This window comes from Centropristis striata, chromosome 4, assembly GCF_030273125.1.
Source record: "Centropristis striata isolate RG_2023a ecotype Rhode Island chromosome 4, C.striata_1.0, whole genome shotgun sequence".
NCBI lineage: Eukaryota > Metazoa > Chordata > Actinopteri > Perciformes > Serranidae > Centropristis > Centropristis striata.
The window spans coordinates 10,244,196-10,269,081 of record NC_081520.1 but is presented as its reverse complement, the minus strand read 5'-3'; the positions used below and the strand labels follow the sequence as shown (position 1 = coordinate 10,269,081).

Genomic DNA, 24,886 nt, shown 5'->3' with positions numbered 1-24,886 from the left:
TGCTCCAATAAAATAAGTAAATCAAATTGTTATCAGCAAACTCCACTGCAATCTTGAAGACCAGGTCCCAATGTGTTCTTGACATGAATTTCAAGTCTTTTTACTGTAAAATTTGGAATTATGGAATGACAAAATCTTCCAAAATGGCCATGCAATTGCATACATGCTGCATTTTAAAAGCCACTAAAAGGAGTAAATCAAATTGTTATCAGCAAAGTCCACTACATCTTTGAATACCAGGTCCCCATTGTTATTTTGTATTAAAGTGAATTGCTGGATAATAATTTGTTTCCATGTATTTATGTCACACAAAAATATGCATCTAATTCAATTCAGGTTTGAGTCAAATCGTTAAAAAATCGTCTCACTCACAAAAAAAGGGGCTAAAAAAATTCACCGCGCCAGGAAGGCTGAAGCCAATCCGGTCGTCCGGCCCTGCCAATGAGGTGTCCCTTATTTATTTTTCAGGGAGTTAGCAACCCTACTCCCACCCGACATCAAAGTGTCTGCAGTCAATATGCAATTAAAACTTACAAAATGACATTGTAGAACCTGATAATATAATAAATTCCCGATAATGTAATAACCCCGATAATGTAATAAAAATCTGCAATTGAGTCCATTGAAAATGTAATAAAACCTGATAATGTAATAACTTCCCGATAATGTAATAAAGTGCATTTCCCAATAATGTAATACACTTTTTACCAATAATGTAATAAAGTATAACACCAAGCACCTTTAGATTTCAAGAAGCTGTTGAATGCATTCGTGTGTCATGGATACCTCGTTTGTGAAAAACGGATGAACGTTTCAAAAGTTAATAAACATTCAACTTTGACCTGTTGGTGGCGCTAGAGCTCTTGAGCTAGTGTTGCCTACACAGTATCACCACTTGAACTCAAGTAATGGGTGGTCTGCTGTTAAATTATTACAATATTGGGGAATTATTACATTATCAGGACTTGCGAAATGAAGGCTAACCTGATAATGTAATAACCTCCCATTAATGTTATACTTTATTACATTATTGGTAAAAAGTGTATTACATTATTGGGAAATGCACTTTATTACATTATCGGGAAGTTATTTCATTATCAGGTTTTATTACATTTTCAATGGACTCAAGTGCAGATTTTTATTACATTATCGGGGTTATTACATTAGCGGGAATTTATTACATTATCAGGTTCTACAGACATGAAAACCCAGGATATTAAGTGAATTTGTTTTGTTGGATAACAACAAAATTCAGTGCATTAGTTTTTGTTGCAATACTAACTGAACTAACTGTTCTGTCATGAGAATAGCCTGAAGTTCAGGAAATATTGTGCCCATCAGAGGTGCTCACTTTGGTTAAACATTTGGGGGGGCAAAAAATACCTTCTTTATGGTAAATATGGTAATGTCATAGTAAATATGTAGCTACAGTAGAGCTAGCAGCTGGTTAGCTTAGCTTAGAGAAGGGGAATTACTAGCCTTTGCTCTGTCCAAATGTAACAAAATCTGCCTCCCAGCACCTCTACCAGTCATTTTAGACTTTGAGACTTTGTCTGATTTGTTCCATTTGTAGAAAATCCAAGTGTGAAACGGAAACAAACGAGCCAAGAAATAAAATGAACACAAAGCTGCTTCCTCTTTTTATAGGTGGCCAGCAGCCATTAGCCTAGCCAGTTAGCCAAGCCAACCAGCTAAACCAACACGCTGCTGGCTGTACCCGTTTATTTACCGGAAGTGGCATTGATCTTCTCATCTAAGTCTCTGTAAGACATGTTGGAATTTTCTTTTAATTCATTTGGTTAATTTGCTTCAAAGATAATTTGTCACGACTACAAACTTTTCCTAATCCTATAGGCTACTGTAGATGCAGTGATCAGTGTTTTGAAAAATCATCCAGTAGTGTTTCTGTTTCACAATAGTTTTGTCATAAGTTCATTATTTTATCCAACTGATTTTTCAACTAACAAGTAAACATGAATAAAAACATTTTGAGGGAACATCTGAAGAAAAAAACAGGAGTGCTGCACTGGGTCAAAAATATAATGTTGGTGAAGTTGAATAAAAGCATCAGGTGCTTTTCAAGGACACCGAGAGAGATCAAGACTGTCCATCTCACTTTAAGGTGAAGTTCATGCTGTTAATTGGAAGTTAAAGTAATATCAAGTCAAAATGTGTCAGTTGTCCATGATTCAATAAAGAACTTTCTGCCTCTAGTGGCTGTTAGGTGTTATTACCTTGTGTACGAAAAACACCAAACTGTAATGATAAACTACCACCTTCTGCTGTGCTGTTTAATTTGGTTCCTGTCTGAGACCTTTTTCCCCCACAGTTGACTATTAGATTATGTCAACACCCATTAGCAAGTAGTAAATATAAACTGCATTACAAACCATAAAGCAGCAGCATGTACTTTTTTTTTAAACATAATCTGTGTCTGTTTTTACCCATTTACCCTGCTTTTGTCCTGAACCTGATCCCTGGCAGCAGAGTGGAATGAAATGGGTAGTTCATTGCATCAGACAGGTCTGAGGAGCTTTTTCTCCACAGGAGGTTAATTTCTTATTGCTTGCCGCATTCACAGAGTTCATTTTGAATCATGTTAGTTTGGCTGTCTTTTCCCATTATCACTATCTGAAAATGCAGGTGTTTTTTCTCCTCCACTTTGTAAATGTCAGAATGCAATAGAGGTGTCTGACAACTCGGGCATGCAAATGTGCTTTTGATGTTTTCTTGGGGCTGTGGCTTGGGAGTGTTGTTCCTCTGCTGGTGTGAATCTGAGGCATTAAAACGTATTCACCATTTTCCTTACGCTTTTTTGGCTCCTGCCAGATAAATATAGCACAAGGTGACTTTTGATTCCCTTCCTCTTTCTCTTGGAAGATGGGGAGGAGAGGGGGAAAGGAAAGCCAGGCTTTTTGTGTGGGGGTTTGCTGTGAGGTGTAAGTTACGATGACAAGGTCCAGGGCCTGTCTGTGGCAACAATGCTAGTGTACAGAGAGTGACTCAGATGCTTACAGCACTTTTATTCCTCGAGATACAGAACAGCTGAGCACACGGAGCGCACATTGGTCACATGGAACCTCAGATGGAGGGCTCTGATAAAGCTCAACCATAAACAGCATCCAGCCCGGCTCATCTCTCTCTCCTCTCTCTGTTTAACTCCCCCTCTCTTCCTCCCCTCCCCCATGTCTACTACTTGCCACTTTCTTACACTCTTTCTTTGTCTCTTTTTCTTCCTACCCTCTCCTCTCTCCCTACCTTCGTGGGCAGCGGAGCTTACAGCCCATCTGGCACTGACTCACAGGGCCCACTCTGAGCTGGGGGAGATCAATAGTGACAAACATTGCACATGGCTCTTATATTAAAAGGATTAGACATGGCTGCAACCAAACAATCTACAAGGCCTATTCACGTATCTTTACACTGTGCATGTGTTTACATGCACGCCCTGTTGTAAGAAATATAAATATTTGATAGGCTGTAAATATCCAGACAGGAATGCTTGCCTCCCATCTGAAATTCAAATTTCCCTGTCTGTATTTTTGGTCTCTGTTGTGCAGTTGAAGGTCAGAACCTGGCAACCGACAACGTGTCTGTGATCGAGGGGGAAACGGCTACAATCAGCTGCAGAGTGAAGAACAACGACGACTCCGTCATCCAGCTGCTCAACCCCAACAGACAGACCATTTACTTCAAAGATGTGAGACGTAAGTGCTGGTGCCTCAGACACAATGTTAAACACGTCTCCTAAAACCTTGTGTGCATGAAATATGCAAACACAATGGGATTACCTAAAAAGAAAAGCCTGATGTTTGCATCTGACTCCAACTTATTTACTTTGTATTTCTGCTTCACACCAACAGTACTTCCAGCATGACTTTAAAGCAAACTTGCTGACATTTTTCCTGTCAGTTCCATGATGACCAGTTTAACTGAAGATAATGGGACACACAGATCAGAAATGTTAACAAATTAGATTTAAAAATAAAAGTGATAGCTCAAGTTATTACCCAAACTGTACATTGCCATTTCATTATTATACGTACCTATACTTTCTGTAGTTATATTTAAGTTCAAATCAAAACCGCAATTCCAAAAAAAGTTGGGATGCTGTGAAAAATTGAAATCAAAATGCACCAAATTCATAGTGACTGTGTGTCTATATTTACAAAAAACAAAGAAATGTTTGTCAAGTGAATGTTGCAAAGGAGTTTAAGAGTTGTTATTTATTTGTTCTAATTAATTATCTACTCAATCACCACTGGAGTTACATTGCGCAGCCTGTTATATTTATACCCAATACCAAATCTAAGCTGACGATTACAGTTAGAATATTTATTTTCTTCCTATGTTCTAACATTAGTATAAATTCCAAAGCCCTCTTATGCATGCAAACTATATCTGTATCTGCTCTTCAAAATCCAATTCATGGTTGAAGAGCATATTCCTCACGTCCTTGCATCCACTACATCTAGGTCCAGATGCATAAACCTGTATAAATTCACACTTGTCTTATTTCCACACCCACATTTACTCATCAGACCTGTCAATTAAAGATATAATTTTGCAAAGAAGTGAACTTTCACAAACTGTGTCTCAGCAGCGAGCTTCTCCAACAGAGCAGCTGTCTTTTTGCACATTAAGACCTCAATCATCACTATTATTAAATGTCAGAAAAACGATCAATGATTAATTCGCAGTGCTCATGTTTAATCTGATTTTACAACGTGCTTCACAATTCAGGATCAAATGAAACGATCGTTAACAGAAAAATCGTGGCTCAAATGTAAATAAAAAGAGTGATAAATATTAGATAATTTAAAATGAAATATATAAACTTGCCTTTGATTGTTCTTTTATCAAACACTGTTATGAAATGATAACACAATCACTGAAACTGGCAAACAATCTTTCATTTATGCATCTGGCCCCTTGTCTGCATTTGGAAGTTTGTGCCAATTACAATCACTACATTTGTTAGATTTTGTTGCAGAAGAAAGAGCCTCTACAACACTTTTTTTCCTCTGGAGGTGTGAGTTTTTGTGTCACATTTCAGGGCATCCTGTACTAAAGGAATCTCTTTTGACATTTACAGTGACTGTATTAGATATGAGGACAAGATCAGCTCTAGCTTCAGGTTAAACCTGATTCCATCTGTCCTTGACTTTTGGCTCTTTTACACAAGTCATTAAGCTCAGAATGCGGTAAGATTAATATGAGATAATACCCAGTGCTACCATAATGGGAATACTTCTATGTCCTTGTCACTGTTCGATTTTACGATAATCTCTTAGATTAGGATATTGAACATTATGATTATGCATGAGCATATGGGCTACTCCTACTTCTACTGAGTTTTTGTCTCTGCTTTTTTACTTGTTTGTATCTGGGATCTGAGCCAAGATTCAAGGTGAATGAGAAACACCCTTCATTTCAGTCTATATTGCATCCCAGCTGTTATTTCACAAGTCTAGGTAGCGAGAAGTGTGTTCCATTTTCTCTCTTGCGAAGAGCATCAGGGGAGTTTGAGTACACATCTTCGTCATATTTGTACAAAATACCCAAAGCTACCTAAGAATACGGCAGAAAGGAAGGGATTCATATAAAGCATAGGTCATGCTGGGCTCTACATCATAGAAATATTTATCCTGACACCATGGAGTAGATAGAGGCTGGGATCATGTCAGCTTAGAAAAGCAACAATGAATAATTAGCTCCTACAACCAGGTAACAATCAATAACCGCTCTGCGCTGTTAAGAAAATCCTTCCATGAGGTTAAGACAACCTTTCCTCTTTGTTCTTTACCAAGCGGCTCCACGTGAGGCTGTAAACATGTTCAGCCTTAGTCAATGCAATTCCACTGACGATTACAAAACAAACGGTTTTGTTTATCTGCAATTAGATCTGAATATATGTCAGATTTCTGACAGGTGGCTAAAGTGTTATTGGGCCGCTGCTGCGTGTTTGTGTTCCTTGTAATGGGGTCTAGTGAACCCCATGGCAGCTCTATTCTAGGCTCTGTTCCCTAAAGGACTGCCGGTTCTGTGGGGACCCCCCTCAGCCATGGGCATTGTTACCTGTCAACAGGGCCGCTCGACACAGTGGCAGATCTTTGTATACAGGCAAGTAAACAGCAGCGACATAGAGACACACCAGGACCTACAAGGACAGCAGCTACAAGCGAAGCAGCAGCCACAGAAACAAATACCATACAAAATGATAACAGCTTTACAGTACCAGTGAAGGCCAAATACACAAATTTCTATAGCAGCAAATAAAGATGAATTATGTCATAGATATAGAGACAGAGTGAGTGTTTTTGGGACGAGGTCTGCTAGATATATGCAAAAATGATGTGCAATTTGGCAGAGTTGTCATCTGAAATGGGAAGAATGAGCTTTTATCAGCAAAGGTGGACCTCTATAGATGGTGATGCAATACCACACTATTATTTACTCACTGCATCTTTTCCCAGGAGTTGCCAGACATCGTTTTGCAAAGATTTAATGTTAAAAGTGATATTCTGCCAAAAGACTTTCCTTTTAGCATCAGATAGGTTAAAAAGCTCCTGGAAAACCTTTCAAATTTTGAGTATTTCTCTAAAACTTTGACTAAAAAAGGAATATCAAAGTTCAAAAAACAAACCAAAAATAACATCTTTAGTTATTCATTAAGAGTTTAACACTCAAAAATTTGGCTTACCTCAACATAAGACTTATGCATACACATATGGTCTATATGGTCATACACATAAGTCTAATTTATGTATATTCCATATATATTATGCGATTTCTTATTTTAACTTGTGCCATTAGTATTTTCTTCTTCATTTTCTTTCTTAGATATATTTTATAAGCATTGTCAGAGGGAGCCTGAGAGACTCAAGATTTTCATTGCCACGACTGCTTCTATGTTATTGTTGCACATATGATAAATAAATCCTTGAACCATATTTGATTGACAGTAGCGCGGCAAGTAAACAACAGCACAACAGTCGTCATACTTTGATTCAAATGTTCCCAAACACTGTGCTTGGTGCTCTTTCTACCTGGCCCTTCACACTTCAAACCCGTAAGAAAAGTCAAAACACAAATACAGAAATCTCTCATGTGAAATAACCCAAACTCTTGTAAATTTGGCAGAAAATTGTTCAAAGTGTTCATGTAGCATCCAATCAATTGTAGTGAGAACGTGATTGGGAAAATAGGTTGTTGATTGTAAAAAAGTTACTTCATGAATAAAGTAAAAAGGTACTTCATGAAGAACAACAGTTGTGGAGCTTGAATTCATGTCAGTTTTGCTCGGTACAAAGGGTTCTCATCTCTGTTCTCTATCCAAGTATATGTCCAGTACTGCAAGTTAACCAGGCATTTTTTAAATCAATAAGGGGCAACTAAAACAAGGTGTCATCATCATACTTGTATAAAATGACTTTTAGAGTAGCTTGTTTATACATCCGACAGAAACAGAGAAACCTTTGAGAGGTGGAAACTAAGGAAAAGTGAGTTTCAAATGGGAATTGTATTCATTAAGTATGAAATTAAGATTGTTTACGTCCTATATTTCCACTTATTTTAACTCTGTCTTTAGACACCACCAACTCTTGAGGGAAATATCTGGCTAAATCTCAACTACGTCCACAAGTTAACTTATGCTATGAAATGCTATGAGAGCAGTGAGAGTGAAACAAACATGAAAGGTCTACATTTCTACAATGTCATTTAGCAGATGCTTTTATCTAAAGTGACGTACAAGTCAGAGTTTATACAACACAAGCAAGGATGAAGTCAAGGAACATAGCAAGAGTAAGTGCCATGGGCTAAATTTGAGTCCATTAGGATACAAGTGCTTATAGGTCGGTGCGATACTTGTCATAGTTATATGTGTAGATCAAGAGTGAAGGTGTTCAGTAAAGAGTTGGTCTTCATTCTCTTCTTAAAGATTGAGAAGGACTCAGCAGAACGGATGGAGTTTGAAAGTTCATTCCACCACCGGGGCAATACAGAGGAGAAGAGTCTGGTTTGAGACGCAGAGGCAAAGTTGCAGACTAAAAGAATAAAAACAACTAGCTGAATGTATAAGGTCACTGTACAGCTCCATGGAGTTAAGGCAAATGGAAGAGGCGGGTGGTGATTATCTGAGGCTTTCTCAACACTGGTGAGATCTTTTACATCCATATAAGTCATGTTACTATATAGTCGTGTGAGTTATTGCTATATATGCAGCTTTTCAATTACATGCATTCAAATTTTGTATTTTGTGATTTAAAAAAATACCGAAAAATACTTCAAAAGCTTGCATTTTTGCATTTGAAATACTTTTTGAAATACTTTTTTTTCCCTTAAATAAGACACATTTTTAAAGGTTTTAACTGCAGAAACACTGGAAAACAATTTGTCTGATCACAGTATTTGACTAAATGCACGAGAATCAAGTGACATGTTGTGTTTGGTCTGCTCTTTCAAACTACTGTATTTAATTTGTGTTCCTCTAGACTGAAGTGTCAGGGGGTACATTAAGGACAATACATTTTTATTCTGGGGCCAATATTGAGGCTATTAAATGCCTGAAATCAGAAATTAGTTAGAATATTATGTATTTATGTATTTTCAAATTACTAATTACTTGCATTTTAATTTCAAACATTTTCTTAGACCAGTATTTTGTATTTTATTTTGTTACATTTGATGAGCAAGATACTTATATTAATGTATTAATGCCCATATTTGCTAATAAAACATACATTGATTATAGCTGCTTAAAAATATATTTAACAGAATATTGTTGGATGCATTTTGTTACTTGATTCAGAAAAAATCAGTTAACAGTTTTATTTATACATCAATCATTTGCCTTGTTTTTTAAGCAAGAACTACCAAAGACACACTCGCTTCAGTTTCTCAAATGTGAATATTTTCTATGAGAGTGAACTGATTTTCTGAGATTTTCAGACAAAATGAGAGAGAAAACAATCTGCTGATTCATTATTCTAATGACAATAATCTTGACTAACCTATCAATATGTAAATATAATTTGGTGAAAATGTGCCTTAACACTGACTAATGAATACAGGATGCTGTGCCCCCTCTGTGCTCTTATGTAAGCAGTGAGCCAGTTATGAAACTGCCTCGTATAAACTACATTGAGCGTCTCCAAAGTGAAGGGTTTCCCTCCTTAGCAGGTGCTTCGGCTCTCAAAGTGCATCAGTGTCATTGTTTTCCTTTGAGGAGAGACTTCCAAAGAGCACTCAAATTATATTGGGGGATGAGGTTTCATGTTGACACTGCCCCGAGACCTTGGGTAATGATCATGATGCTAAGTGTAAAGCCTGAAGGGAATAACAAACTCCCCGTGCTTTAAACAGGGGCTGAATAGAGTTCGTTAGCTCGACAGATGCAGACAGGACTTGATAAAGAAGCCAGGTCAAAAACATCAAAAGGGCTCCCAATCAAATCAACCAAAGCTGTTTATGTAAAAGAGTGCTTAGGGATGAGGGCTGACCCAAATGAAAAGCAGAGTAAAAACTCGGTGAGAGATGGCTAACCTAGTTTGACGACATTAAAAGAAAATTCTGCCAATATATACTGGCATTAGTATACAGTTTCCTGGCTACTTTTGATTCAGAGTTTCAGGCATCCGACCCTCTCTACCTCTGCACTGTGATTTAATTCATTATGTATGTTTGAATGCCTCTCCTTTTTCTGGAATATGTGAGTTTGATGCATCCATCCATGACCAGCAGCAGCCCATTTTAAGAGTTCCTAGCTTGTTAGGAGTCCTCATGAGCACTCTTCACACTTTCCTGTCTTTGCGAGTGCTCTGTGGACTGTAAAGCTACTTTATAAATCAACTTGTATGAATCATTTTGAAACTCACTTTTCTTTTACTCAATTAAGGAGAAAGCCTACAAAAGGGCAGCACTCTCATCCCCCCGTACTCTCCCCCTCCTTATCTCCGTCTCATTTTCTCATTGCGTCTCCTTTGTCTTCCTCCGTCCTCTCTCTCATTCTCACCCCCTGTTCCTTTCTCACCCCATGTCTCACGTTTGTGTCCCCGTTCTCTGTATCCTCACTGTCTCTGTCTCACATGTATCCCCACAGCTCTGAAGGACAGCCGGTTCCAGCTGGTGAATTTCTCTGACAACGAACTGCGGGTGTCTCTGTCCAATGTGTCACTCTCCGATGAGGGACGCTATGTGTGCCAGCTCTACACAGATCCTCCTCAGGAAGCCTACGCAGACATCACTGTCCTGGGTAGGTGTGAGGGTGCATGTGTGAACCTCACACGCACATATCACACCCCTCCTCACACACATTTTTTATTGTATTTCCCTCCGTGGTAGATAGTGAATATGAAATAATAGTAATCTTTGATCCTGTTATCTTTAGCAACTGAAACAAAATGTCAGCCAATTAGGCTCTCGCGGTGCTCAACAGCATAACGAAAAGGAGCAGATGCTGAAACTGATGGCTCAGACCACGTTGGTTTTGGCAGCTGTGTTGACTCTGTGAATCCCGGTGAATGTTGACTTGGCTGCTCCAAACGATTCCCTATTGAGAGTCAGCTGTGCCACACTTTGATGCTTTGGAGTGAAATTACTCTAGTTAAGCTTTATTATACATGCAGACATCCTGGGGGATTGAAAGGAATTAAAAGCACTTTAAAGTAATTACTCTAGTTGTACAATTGAAGCCTAGCTGCAGTATTTTCTGAACCAAGGGTTGCATTGAAGAGTCCTTGAAATGAACACCCCGCTGACTTTTTGCTTTCAAGTAACTGGAATTCAGCAAGTTTGTTGCAATGACTAATGCAACTGTGCCTTATCCTGTGTACATTTTGCACCCATGCAACCATAGGATGTAATCAAATATACTTATATAACGTTGGTATTGAAAGTAGGCTGACACTTTATAATAGAGGCATCAAACACATGCTTAGTAATGCATAACTGATGCATGACTCATAATGATTTAATTCATGAATTAATATGGGGCCTATTCAATTGGCAGTCTGCAATACAAATCTGGCCCAGAAACTACCTCCGAGTGGCCCAGCAGATAGTATACATCATATATAATATAGGCTATCCTTTATAATGTTTACAACAGATTATGAGTGGGTTTTTCTGCCAAATTTGCTTGTGGCTCATGAAGAAAATAGACCAGATGTTAAAATATCACGAGACAACCCACAGCGTGTCCTATCTGAACAGCCCAAATGGTAAACACGGGTGCTAAAAGTAGATGGGCAGCATTTTGGGGCACCTCCACCTTCAGTCTGCACCTATCCATCCACTGTATTACTTAGAATGGCCTAGTATCACTGCTGTTTGTGTTTTTGAAATGATGTAGTGAGTGAGAAAGAGGCACAACACACACAGACACTCACAGACACACACACACAGACAGACACACACACAAGTTCTATAAAGGCTTCTGAAAATGTGTTGCCCATCTACAACAAGTGGTTTTAAAATCCTGCCTAATTGAATTTATAATTGAATAGCCCTAAATTGATGGATGTATCATGACTTTGCTGACCTATAAGAAAATGACTAGGGGCCCTATCTTAAACCCAGCGTAATGCGGTGCACATATTGTGCAAGCTGCAAATGTACCTGTGCCCATCTGTGCGCCCATGGGAGTGTTCGGCTTAAAAACAGGTATGGTCAGACGGGCTTTCTGGATGTAAGAACACCTGAACAATACGACGATCAGCACGTCTTTACGCTGCTGTGCCTCATGTGTTAATGCACATAGTGTCTCTCCTGGAGACAATTATATAGTTTCTCCAAGAGCCAAAGTCGGACCCGAGCCTAGTCTATAAACAAAAAGTGGCGCCAGCTTAGCCCGAAAATGACTCTGCGTGTCTGGGCCATCAGGTTCCAACAGGCTTGCCGATCTAGAGGATCCACCGGCCAAAGACCGTATACCTGTCCCTCAGCAAAGACATATGTCTCTGTAAACTGTTTATCTCGCTGTAAACTGTTTATCTCGCAAAGCTGTCGCAGACATCTGTATTCTCCTGTCAGATGATTTGGAGACTTATGCCAGCTGTCCCTTTGCACTCCCAGGTGCTGTCAAAGTCACTGTTGCAGTTAGCACACGAGTGGATCAGTTTCCTTAGAAGAAAAACGTTTGCTTCTCCAATTTGCCTAATCTGCCATATAAATAGCAATTTTTAAAAAGTTTGTTAGATTTCACTTTGATTTAAATATTCGTTTTAATTAGACTAAATACCACCTCTTTGCTCCTTGTACCTTACTCTGCACCCAAATTGTGCACCTGCCCTTAATTAGCAAAAGTGAGTTGGACGCAGCCTACATCCAAATAATAGATCGTTTAAAGTCTTATGTCGTATGAAATTTTGCACAAAGAGCTTCTGGTACTGCTGAAAAAGGATCAAGAAGTAGACGAATCTGGTGACGAAGTTTCCGGCGATCACATTCGGAGCCACAAACAATCTGCGCCGATAAATGAGTGACAAATGAACAAATGAAGCTAATCTGTAACACTGATTATCTTTAAAAACTGTAAATATTCACTAAACAAGCTTAATTTGGCAGTGTTTTATTTGGACCTATTGTCTCCTAAGTACATGTATAAATGTATTAATGCATTAGTTCCTACATTCATGGATGATAAATCTTGAGAGGTTCAGTGAGAAATGCCTTGACGACTATTGGAAGGATTACCATTAAATTTGATGCAGATATTCACGTTTCCCTAAGGATGAGTTATAATCACATTGATTATCTGGACTTTTCATCAAGTGGCATTAGGTCAACAAATACTCGCAAAACTAATGACATTCCTTTCAACCTCAGCTGTACTTTGTTCATGCTAACACATGACACTGTGGTAGTGAACATTGGAAAACGTTTTACCAGCTTAAAGAGTGACTTCACTTCAATTCCAATTAAATGTCAAGTTAGAAATTGTATTCCACTATGAATTTATCCTTGTCTCAAAGAAAATGACATTTCAGTCCCATGCATGTGAGCAGTCTCTCTGAAAGCAAAATCCTCATAAAAAACATGAAGTTGTTTTTCATCAAACTGAAAGTCAGACACAGACATCTACACATTGTTGCAGGAGCCAGCGGACCTTGTTAATGTCTCATTTACAAGCTTTTTTTTTTTTCAACAATATTCAGCAGGTGCCAGTTGACAAGTCAGCTTGTTACAGCTAACAGAAGCTCTGCAGACCTTACGACCTACGATAAATTACCTACTTAGTTGATATAAGACACATGAAGCGTTATCATTCATTTACCAACATTTCACACATGAGATGACAATTGCTTACAGGTTAAGTGGACTCTTGTACCTTCAAGTCATTGTGATACTATTTTTTAAAAGAAGCTTATTATAAATTGACTGACATTTATTAAGTAGCTTACTTTACATGCACTAACTGATGACCTTAATGACACAAACTCATAATTAATTAAAGGTGAGAAACTAATTAACACATTGCTTGATTTTTTTGCACCCCTATTATAAAGTATTACCAAATCTGTGTGTCTATAAATGTGGTGCTGATGTGTTTCTGACTGCTGCTGTGGGTCAGTCCCGCCAGGCAACCCAATCATTGAGAGCCGCGAGGATGTGGTCAGCGAGGGGAACGAGACGGAGCTCACCTGCACAGCCATGGGCAGCAAGCCAGCTGCCTCCATCAGATGGATGAAAGGGGAGGAAGAACTGACAGGTCAGTAGAATAACAGCCTCCCCCAGTTTGCTTCACATGCTCCAGGCCTGTCCACTTCCCTACATGTCCCGCTCTCTGAAGGCGCTTCCTCTGCGAACAAAATGTAGTTCTCCTCTAAAACATTAATGTGTGTTGTACTGATTATGATACTGGCATGTGCAAGAAGTGCCGTGGAAAATAATCATGCTTGGCACATACTGCTTTCTCTCTCTCTCCCCCTCTTTTCTTTCCCATGTGTAAAATCCCCTGTCCATACAGCTGCTAGGCTGCTCCTCCGCTACAGAATGTAAAGATCAAACTATGAATTCACAATGCAAGGAGCTGCAATCCAGGATCATGCTGTTTTACATGAATTTTACAAAACATTTGCCTTTAACGCAATAATTTTCACCTCCAAGATGCTTGTTTGTATTTAAAATGGCTTGAATATTTACTGTGAGCACTTAAATTAAATTAAAACCTTGACTACTGATTTAATTCTATTTGTTTAAGACAAGCCTTAATATTTTCTCTTTACTTTAAATCATCATTGCATGGTAAAGACTGTTATGAGCTCGCATCTGCACATTTCATCTTCATTTCCGTGCCTTCAGTCGGATGTTGCAGAGTGGGGTATATAATCTGGGCTGGTGAAAAATCCTTATTACCTCTCAGTTATGATTAGGGGTCATCAATTATTCATTATATACTTACTTTACAGCAATGGGGATATTCATTTTAGTCCTATCGTATTTACACAGAGTGGATATCTCTGGGCTTGTTGTCAAATTATATATGTATTAGAATGGAGAGGATTCATTTGGCTTGTTGAGAGATGAAATATTTAGACAAGAGCGAATCTGAAGCTAAATGCCATCTGTGCCTCCAGTGTTCCCTACAGGAGTCGAAGTCAATTTCTGTTTATGAGTTGTCGAGTGTTGTGTAGGGGGAGGGAGAGACAACAGGATGGTTAGATCAGCGAAATGCCACTGACATGCTGAGCGGGGCTAATCCATAGTGGCAGTGGATACATAAAGAGAGCCAGAGAGTCACGTCCTCCTGTACCCCAGGAAACACAAATCACTACTCATTATGGACGGGCTAAACAATTCATTAGCTCGGGCATGCATTGAGATTAAAAGGCACGCATCACACTGGTTTTAAAGAATCTCTGTGATCATGTTTGTCTTACGTCTGTGTGCAGGCAAGACAGCCGTAATGGCAAGAAAGAAATCTGCTGGCTGATTTAAACACACTTTCAAATTGGCCGAATTGGTTTTGCAACCATTTATCATGCTGGCAGGTAGGGGACTGATGGGCTTCGGCCTGAGAGAGACTCAACACACAAGGCGGCAGAATGCTTGTTAGCATAAATGACAGCTGCAATATTATTTAAATGTAGCGGAGCCTCATGTTCGGCTGCTACAACTGCTCGAGTACAGGAGGCGATTTGTTAAAATTTGTATGCGATCAATTGAAGCTGCATGCAGGAGATATAATAGGAATTTTGGAAAGTTAGGAAAGCTCGTATTTTCTTAAATTAAATTTGAAATATTTAGTTTTTATCTGGTGTTAATAAAACACATTCTGTTTAACAGTTCACTCCACTATTAAAGCTGCTTTTTGAAATTCAGCTGCTAATTATTTTGGATTATGGCAGCAACCAGTATTCATAAAAAAAAATACATAAATATCTTAACAGATCAATAAAGGCTTTTTTATTCCCTTTTTACTATCAGTTTTTATAAAGAATATTATTAGAGCCTGAGCATAGTTCATATTCTTGACCTAAGGGATATTTGCAAACACATATTCTAAACTCCAGGTTCACTTAGTCACTTCTTCCTGAGATTTCTCAGTTTCCCACACTGAAAACTGAACTGAAAACATTCATTTTAGAATATTTTATCAGGTCATAAGAGCTGCTTTTGTAACATCTGAATAAATCGGAGAATTATTTTTTTTTAAAAGTAATATTGCTACCACTTTTCTCATAATGCAACCTTTATAAAGGGTTAATAAGCTATACATTGTTTTTTATAGGTAAAAAATATTTACTAATGATTGACATAAAATAAAAAACCTTTAGGTTGCCATATTGTGAAAAATCCTCCCTCAGCATGACACACTCTTTAATTCGTCAAGATTTTCAACAACCTGGCAACCCCAAAGTGGTTCTTATTGATTATTGTTTTATAATTGATGTGTAAAAAAAATAACAATTAATAACTTTATATTGAAGCGAAAATAACAACGTATAAACCCTCTATAAAAGTTGTTGGAAAGTGGTACCATATTATTGAAGTTTAATATCACACCCAAATTCAAGACAGAGATTAAAATTGTCTAACGGCACAATTGTCCCATACTGATGAAGTGAGTGAAGCGAGTTTAGCATCTATCTTAATGCTGAAGCCAGTTTCAAACAGCTTGATGAGTGGCTGCTTCTCAGTGTTTTGGCAGGCAGAAGACTCGGGTTAGAAACTGACTGAAAGAAAATGTCACCCTGAGAAAAGGCTACGCTTGATTGCGCTGGGATTGATCAGTGGTTGATGCTCACAAGAGCGTTTGATTTGACATCTCTGCAACACTCAAATCTCCTCTGCATTCAGATTCGAGTCCTTCCACGACCTGATCCGCAGTTGTTTTCCTCATCAGAGTTTGGATGACACTGATAATTGACAAGCGTTGGTTGGCCTGTACAATGATAATAGCTCCGTCTGTATGAGTCTGATCTTCAAAACATGACTCGGGACTTTCAGAAGTTTTTTTAAAAACAGTTTTTCATATTCAAATTGTTCTGTAAGAAGAATTATGACCAAAATAATTGATACTAGAAGTCAAATTAAGGACTCGTTCTCTTTCATGACAGCGCTGAGACGAGTGCAAGCAGAGCTATTTTCCTGACCTTGAAATGTGTTTTGCCTGTCTCTTTGGTATTTTGCTTGGTGCAGATTCAAATGAGAGGCACAACATCATGGGACTGTACCACCTTGACATGCAGACCAACTAGCACAAGGCAGGATGGGAAAAAAAGTCTCTTTGGGATTGCCTGGGAGACGCTCTGCTTTTTTGCACAAAATCAGCAATGATGGTAGTGTTGTCCACCGAGAGGCTGAGGTCATGACATGTCATATGAAACAGAACTCCACAAAGATAAATTAAACTTTGGAAGGCAAACAATGCAGCGAGCTGAACACTCTTCCAATAAAGGACAGTGGATAGCCTTTGTACTTTTCCCTGTAAACAGAGTTTGTGCAATGAAGCTCTAATTTAGTCTCATCTGTCCACAGGACATTCTCCCAGAAGGATTTTGGCTTGTTTAGATGTGTTTTGGCAAACTAACCAGGCTTTCTTGTGTCTCTCTCTCTGTTGTGGGGTCCTCCTGGGTCTCCTACCATAGGACTCTGTTACACTGAGTTGGCGAAGAATGGTGTGAGTTGAAATGTCTGTACCCATAGAAAATAAAAAGTCTCCCTAGTGAAGTCACTCTCAAGTCAAGACCAGAGAGATTTTGTGCATTTTCTCATTCATCTCAACAGTCACTCTTGAGAAATATGCATGGTATATAGACTGAGAATTCTCTAAACTTTCTGAAAAATACTGTCGCAAGGTCAGCCTGATACATTTTTTAGTTGTCCGAGGTCTTTTCTGTACTATTCAAACAATCCCTTGCTTCAATCTTTGGTCACCTTTTCTCTCATGACCTTGTACAGAGAGGTTGGCTTCAGTACTATGGTCCTTAAACGCCTTGATAACATTGCACACAGTGGAAACAGGAACATCGGGGTCTCTAGAGATGGACTTGTAGCCTTGAGATTGTCCATGCTTGGCTAAAATCTTCTGTCTAACCCCCTCAGACATTTCTCTGCTTTTCTTTGTCTTTTTTCCATGCTGTACCAATGTGGTACACACAGCGACACAAAACAGCGGAATGATAATTTGCTCCATTTAAGCTGGTTGAATGTGTAATTATTAGGTTGCAGGTGCACAGGTGGGTTCAAGTAAATCACCTGCTTTAAAAGCAATTATTACTTGCTACTTCTAAAAAGGTGCCAATAATAACTCATAATAATTCCATTTGAAGTAAGCAAGGATTATTTATTTATTATTTGTTTTGTTTTTTGTTTAGTTCCCCTGCAAACCAAAGAAATAAATACCAAAAGATGATTTCGTTCCACAATTTTCTGGAAGAAACTGTTTGCTATTTAAAAAGAAATGCAATGTTGCCAATGTTTTTTTCCGGCCATGACTGTAGCAGATCACAGTTCAGTGCTTTGAATATCAGTCTGCTTATTTTCAGTGTGATTTGCCATATCTTGGTTTTATTAGATATGCACAAATATTAGTATTGTGATAATGATTTCAACATTTCATCCAACCCTAACATGTTTGCTCTCTGCCATCTTTTCCTGAGCCATTTTAGTAATGCAGCTCTGTGATTGGTATGAGACAATTATTGTGAATGTCTGAGAGGATAATGACTCATCATCACACCCCTCCAATTCAAACTCCACTTCACCGAACTCTTTGGCGCAGGTGCGCTTGGAAACGCCCTCATTGACCTAACAAATGTGACCTAGTGCTGCGCTTTAGTTTTTGTGATTGCATGATGACAATAGAGCTCTTAATTTGAAATGTGTATTGTTATTTGGCGAGGAACAAGGCGGCATTGTTCTGTGAGTGTTAGCGCTGATCACCGCACTCCACTTTAACTAAAGATGGTTGGGATTAACTCATTTGCCATGAGTCACGTTAATGGGGGCAGAGCGTTTCAGAGTGAAGTCAAATCACTTAGATGTAGGCTATAGTTAACAGCTTACAAGGGGCAAAGAACGGTTTAACTTTAGATATAGATTTTAGACCTACAGTAGATTATGTGCTCTACATTTTACAATTATTCATTTTAGTTTATAAGTGGGCTTTTTACAAAATAGCAAGATAATCACACAAGAAAGCCATTTATTTTTAATGCGTTCCCATCACACTGTCACACTTTTTATTTCTGCTTTTATTATCGTTCTGTTACTTGCTCTTCTCTCACCGTCAGTGTGCTTTTCAAACAGCCTGTTCTCTCACTGCAGTTGGCAGAGTGGTCAAATTTAATGCTCTCATGCGCAATGACCACTTACCTATCCTAGTGCTTTAAATTTTATGTAGGCAGGTCTTGGGTGGGTGGGTGTATGTTACACTGGGTTAATACCCATCAAGAGGCCACATATGTGTGTGTTGGTGATCATCAACTGTGGAACAACAGTGTTTTGCCCTCCCTGAGTCCAGCCGGGCTCCCCTGTGACAAGGCTGAAATGGAAGTGTGCTGCAGGTCAGAGTGGGGCTGTAATTATTTCCTCACTTCATTAAGTGCAAGTAAACCATCACACTCAGCACTGCAGCTAATGCGATGCCCCTGTGGCATTGTAATGCTCTCTAAATGAATGCCCCTCTGACAGCCTAGGGCCTAGTGGGCAGCAGATTACTGCAGGGCTAGCCCCAACAATGCTCAGCCCTCAAGCTGCAGAGGCATTCATTATCAGGCTTATATGACCCAGCCACTCCTCGCTGCTCTCGTCAGAATCGAAGGCCTCCGGCCCGTCTGAATCCTCTAAAGTCTCATTCTGGCGCCGCATCACTGAATCATAAATTAAATGTAAATGCCATTTGAAAGCACTCCACTTTGACAGGTAATGTGCTCTTAATAGCTATGACTATTTGCTCATTATGGTCACTGCGGGTCAGTGCAGCTGCAGGATTTGAGATTTGTTTTTGAACTGTTTGGCTGTTAACTTTTTCCCCTCTCTTGTGCGTGTGATGTTTTTCTAGGTGAGACAACAGTCGAGGAGACGTATGACAGGATGTTTACTGTCACCAGCCGGGTAAGATTTTCTGTCACCAAAGAGGATGATGGAGTGCCAGTGGACTGCATCATTGACCACCCAGCTGTAAAGGACCTCCTGGCTCAAAGACACTTGGAAGTGCTATGTGAGTGGCCTGAAACAGAACTTTTTTTCAAGCCTCTAACAACAAGGCCTCATAAGTCTAATTTATGCTCCCTTTACATACAAAACTAGATACATCCATTTCAAATGATAAGTCAAAAGTTTCTGACACTAAGAAACAAGTTGGACCGCTGGTCTGTGCGGCCATTAACTACATCGTGAAATGGTTTTCACTGTAGCCATTTCCAAAATGTCTTGTGGTCATGTTTGCTACACTGCCCCGCGATTTTCGTAGATACTGCTCTGTTTCATACATTTTCCATTCCAGAAATATGGAGGAGACACAGAGAGAAGGGTCTATGTGTATCTGTAGTAACAATGAGCATAAAAGAGGCCATAGACAATCCTGGAAACTTTCTCTCGCTTGGTTTGGCTGGTTGTGGGTTTCATTATTCAAGGGGTTCCAATACCAACTCCATGCCCAAAACAAGCCTTCTGCAATAACCATACATGACTTTTTGCTATTTAGAAAAAGTCAAATGCATATCAGCACCAGTTGGAAAACAGTGACACCACACACACACACCCACACACACACACCCACACGGAATTGGAGATCAAAAGTTTAACCTTGCCTAACAATACACACAATGAAATGCATGAAAAGTAATAATCAATGCCATCAAATTTATTTAGTAAACTGGCTCACATGAACATAAATCATAAACACCATCGTGGCTGTGAGACACAGAGTCGAACCAAATGTAAACATGGAAAAAAGCCGCCTGGAATGGCCATTATGGCTACCTGCAGTGCATAGGGATCTACAGTTGAAACCAGAAGTTTACATACACGATATAAAAAGACACATGTGCTTTTTTTCTCACTGTCTGACATGAAATCAGACAATCACTTTTCCTGTTTTAGGTTCTGTCATTATTCTGGAATTTAGCAAATAGAAATAATTTTGGTAATCCTAATGGACCTAAAACAGGAAAAGTGATGATGAAAAAAAGCAGATGTGTCTTTTTATATAGTGTATGTAAACTTCTGGTTTCAACTGTACATCCACACAATGCAAAGTTACCATGACCCATAGACACAGTGAGAAATACAAACATGAGAGTACTCTAGGTTCAAATAAACTAGAATTGTCCTTTACAGGGACACACTGCTTCACTGACCTTTATAAGTTGAAAGGTATCAGGATCTTGAACCTAACATCATGCGTTCAAGCAGTGTTAGACCAGGAGCAGGAACTCTTTGAGATGTTTAGGTGGACTCCCAGCTAAAAATCTTAAAGATAACTATCAGATCATACTGTAGATGAGCTCTATGTTTTTTCCACTGTCTCTCTGTTATCTACCGATCCTGCAGTTCTGGCATTATAGTCTCACATAACTGTGCTGTGGCCCCTGGGATACAGACACCACAGGAGATAAATACCAAAAAATATCTTTTGTTCAGGTGTCAAATGATGTTTATGTGTTCTTTAAATGGTGCATTGATTGAAGAGGTAATACAGGCAGCCTTACACTGTTAAACATCAAAGAAAGGTTAAGGTACCCTTTTGTAGTCTGTGTAGAATATTAATTTTTTTTCAGGTAGACTACTGTTTTGTCTGACCTTTCAAGGAAAAAGAGAAAGCTTGACTGAAACCACTTGACATTTTGGTAATCTTTGGCTAGCATTGATAAGAAGAAAAAAAATCTTTTTGCTGTAAGGAACTGCAGTTACCGGATGTCTGTGTAGCACGTAATCATTTCATCCTCCTCTGTAGCTGTAGGTATTAGGGGGGAAATCCAGTTTTGTTATAATTTATGACAATGGAGTATTTATAAATGCTCATCTTTTCTTCACAGATAAACCAGAAGTGAAGATTGTGGTGACGTATCCTGACGGTTTAACCAGAGAGGGTGACAATCTAGATTTGACGTGTATTGCAGAAGGAAAACCACAGTGAGTAACTGTTTCATACTTTCCATTGTGTATCTCTTTTCTGCCAGTCCGAACACCCGCTTAACCTTCACATTTCATTGTACCATTTACATATTACCAGTTGTTTGCATGCTGTATAAAGCACATCATTAGACAGGGCCTGTCGATGGCCCTCCATAGACAATCTCAGATTTGACCTTTATTTCAGATTTCTAGCATGGATAGACAGCGCCTGAGTGATGTGTGTGGTATTTATGCTCTCCAGTCCCCATCAGATCAACTGGCTGAGAGTAGATGAGGATGTGCCGCCTCATGCTGTGGTCACTGGCTCTGATCTGTACATTGAGAACCTCAACAAGTCTTACAACGGCACCTATCGCTGCGTGGCGTCCAACGCTGTGGGAGAGGCCTACGACGACTACATCCTCTATGTATATGGTACGTATTAAGCTTCATTAAATCAGGTGTTTAAAAGCCATCACCACTCCTCTACACCAGGATTCAGTATGTATTGCTGATATTTAAACGGTTTATAGACTTATCTGCACTACAGTAGCTGTGGTAGTCAGGGGATTGTATTGGAACTATAAAGATTTACTACAGCGTTTGAGCAACAAACAGAATCACATTTCAAACGTATATAGATGTAAGCCATTATTCAGAAGAACAGGGAGCTTAAAAACACAGAAGGTGGATACAGTTGACAAATCCACAGAGCTCCGAATTTATGTTGAAGATTCAAGCTGCGGCTGTACTATTAATTCATGATGAGTTTGAACCATACAAAGCAGAAAGTTATGGATAAAGTGTCTGTTAACTTTGCAAGGCTTTCTAGGAGGTTAGATTTTATACAAAAAAATCAATCAGGAGGAACCTGGTGAACAAAAACGGCCTGTTGTCATACTGTGCAGACCCAGAAGAACTGGATTAAGCAAACTGATTATAAACTTATTTGTTAGAGGTTCTGGTAGGCTGATTTTGTTTGTTTGGGCAGAGCCAGGCTAGCTGTTTCCCCCAGTTTCCAGTCTTTACACTAAGCTAAGCCAATTGCCTGCTGGCTGCAGCTTCATATTTACCGTACTGACATGAGAGAGGTGTCAAGAACGCCCTGAATCTCAAACTATTCCTCGACAACAAAAACACTACACTATTGGCTACGACTATTAGTTCTCATATCAGAAATTGAACTTCATATTTCCACCATAAGATGGGCTTTGGTCCTGTTGACTTATATTGAAGTGGGTGGAATTTCAATGTGTTCTCCAGCCAACCAGTAAAGGGCAATAAAGGGACCATCTCCCCAAGGGCTTGACTTTAAATGCAGCAGACAGTTTATTCCCCTCAGTTTGAACCTCAAATGCAGCCACCAGTATGAATTTCTCCTCACTGAAGCTTTTTCTCCTCTTTTACTTTTACATGACTGTCAGTCATATTCTTTATTTGTTTGTTTGTTTCAACACGTCACAATGCTCAATACAACAGTTAATAGAACACAAAATTAAGCTAAAAAAAAATTAAAAAGGGAGTGAATTAACTTGGCAGCAATCCCACATAATCTAAAAAAAACTTCTTTTGCAAACAACTGAACTGTTTAAAGGTGCAACAGGCATCTTTTCAATTGAGTCCCCAATGGGGGACAGCAGGAGGCAACTGTTTGAAGTTTTGAAATCATTTAGAAATCATGGAACGTGACATCACTGAAGTACACACTCCTCGGACCTTAATTTCCTATTTTTGGTGGCTGGCAGGGGTGATGAGAACGGGAGGAAAATAAATTTGCAGCAGGTGCAGCCATTGTTGGTGACTTTAGCTTTCTCTCCTTGGAGCGCTTACTCCCTGCTGTTTAGAAGAGCATTTTGTATTTCGCTCCCAAGTTTCAATTTGTTTCTGCCTGTGTGCCAAGAACATTGCTTGCCAGTGATCATACCCAAAACCAGGAAGGGTGAATCTGTTGTATAGACTATCAAGCAATATGTCCCCAAAAATATCATTTCTATGTTAAAATGGATGTAGTTTTACTTACACATCTAAACCTACGGTGAACGTTAAGTCTCGGTTGCTTGTAAGGCTTTATGTTATCTCAATTTGAGGAAAAGTAATATTTTCTTATGTTAAGCCTAGTTTAGGGTTTCTCTGTCCGTCATACTAACTGACAAAAATATATCTAGGACTCTTTTAACTGCAAATCCACAGTGTACAATCTGAGGATCAGAACTTATAAGTTTTTCTTATTTCAATTTCAATTTGATGTTTGAGCTTTACTGTGCAAAATATATGTGTATGGAGAGTTGGACACTAGGAGGCTGTTTTCATATTCATCTGCTGAAGGGGTTAAATTTTCAGCTTGGTCACAACTACCTTGTAGGCCAATCATCATCCAATAGGTAACGCATACAAGACGTGATTGACTTCAGCCAAGTAGGAGAAACATTACACATCTTGGTCCAGGAGTTAAACTTATGAAATGAAAAATATTTCAATATTCATAGAATATGTATTTTAACTTGATAAATAAAAACAAATAAAACAGGTGTTTGTGTGCAGAAATTGTGTTTTTTAAGTTTAACTCTGATTTTTTTTCCTAAACTTGGCCAAGTGGTTTTGATGCCAAGCTTTAAGCAAGTGTTTGTGGTCTATTTAACCAATGATTTTACAACATTTACGTGTTTAAAACATTGATCATGACATGCTTACATGCTTAGAGCAATTGTCACGTTTACGTGTTGCAATCATCACGTCATATATTGAAGGATATATGAATGACTTTGCACATTTTCATAAGAAATAACATGAACTCGTTCATTAGAATACAATAATTCCATTCATTAACTCCTCCAAAGAGGTTTTGTTTTCAGCTTGGTTTTAGTCTGTCTGTTATTTGTCAGCAGGATTAAGGAAAAACTACAGGCTTGACTTTTTTTTATAAAACTGGATTGGAGGACATAGCATGGGCCAAGAAAGAACCTATTCAATTCTGGAGTTGATCTGAATCACGTGGTGGCTGCAGAAATTACTTTCATCAACATTACATTAACATTTTTGCTGCATTCATGTAGTTCAGGAATAATTGGAAAAATTAGTTTCTGACTGATAAAAATCATGTGAACACCCTCTTGGAACGATCGCATTGCAAGATTGTAGATATTTATAATATTTGAGATATTTATAATATTTTTTGCATGCATTTGCATGCTATCCAACCTGTGGGTGTTGGTTTAGCTGGCCAATAGCTGATTGTTCCTAGTTCATTGTCTGGTGCCATACCCATTGCAGTTACAAGTAAACTTTTAGTTTAGTTTGTGCCAGGTGTGAGGAGTCATGC

At 38.8% G+C, this 24,886-nt stretch overlaps 1 protein-coding gene and 1 long non-coding RNA gene across 3 annotated transcripts in view; one reads left to right on the top strand and one right to left on the bottom strand.

Moving 5' to 3' along the window:
- The window catches only part of LOC131969778 (uncharacterized), a 115,504-nt gene that overhangs the window by 65,747 nt on the left and 24,871 nt on the right, over nucleotides 1-24,886 (bottom strand). The gene's annotated exons all lie outside the window — the stretch shown is intronic.
- The window catches only part of cadm1b (cell adhesion molecule 1b), a 164,199-nt gene that overhangs the window by 118,768 nt on the left and 20,545 nt on the right, over nucleotides 1-24,886 (top strand). For both annotated transcript variants that reach the window (XM_059330980.1, XM_059330981.1), the window contains 6 exons: nucleotides 3,561-3,707; nucleotides 10,103-10,255; nucleotides 13,574-13,711; nucleotides 19,511-19,669; nucleotides 21,489-21,585; nucleotides 21,830-22,002. In XM_059330980.1, coding sequence (XP_059186963.1) covers nucleotides 3,561-3,707; nucleotides 10,103-10,255; nucleotides 13,574-13,711; nucleotides 19,511-19,669; nucleotides 21,489-21,585; nucleotides 21,830-22,002 — 867 coding nt within the window. The remainder of the gene's footprint in view (nucleotides 1-3,560; nucleotides 3,708-10,102; nucleotides 10,256-13,573; nucleotides 13,712-19,510; nucleotides 19,670-21,488; nucleotides 21,586-21,829; nucleotides 22,003-24,886) is intronic.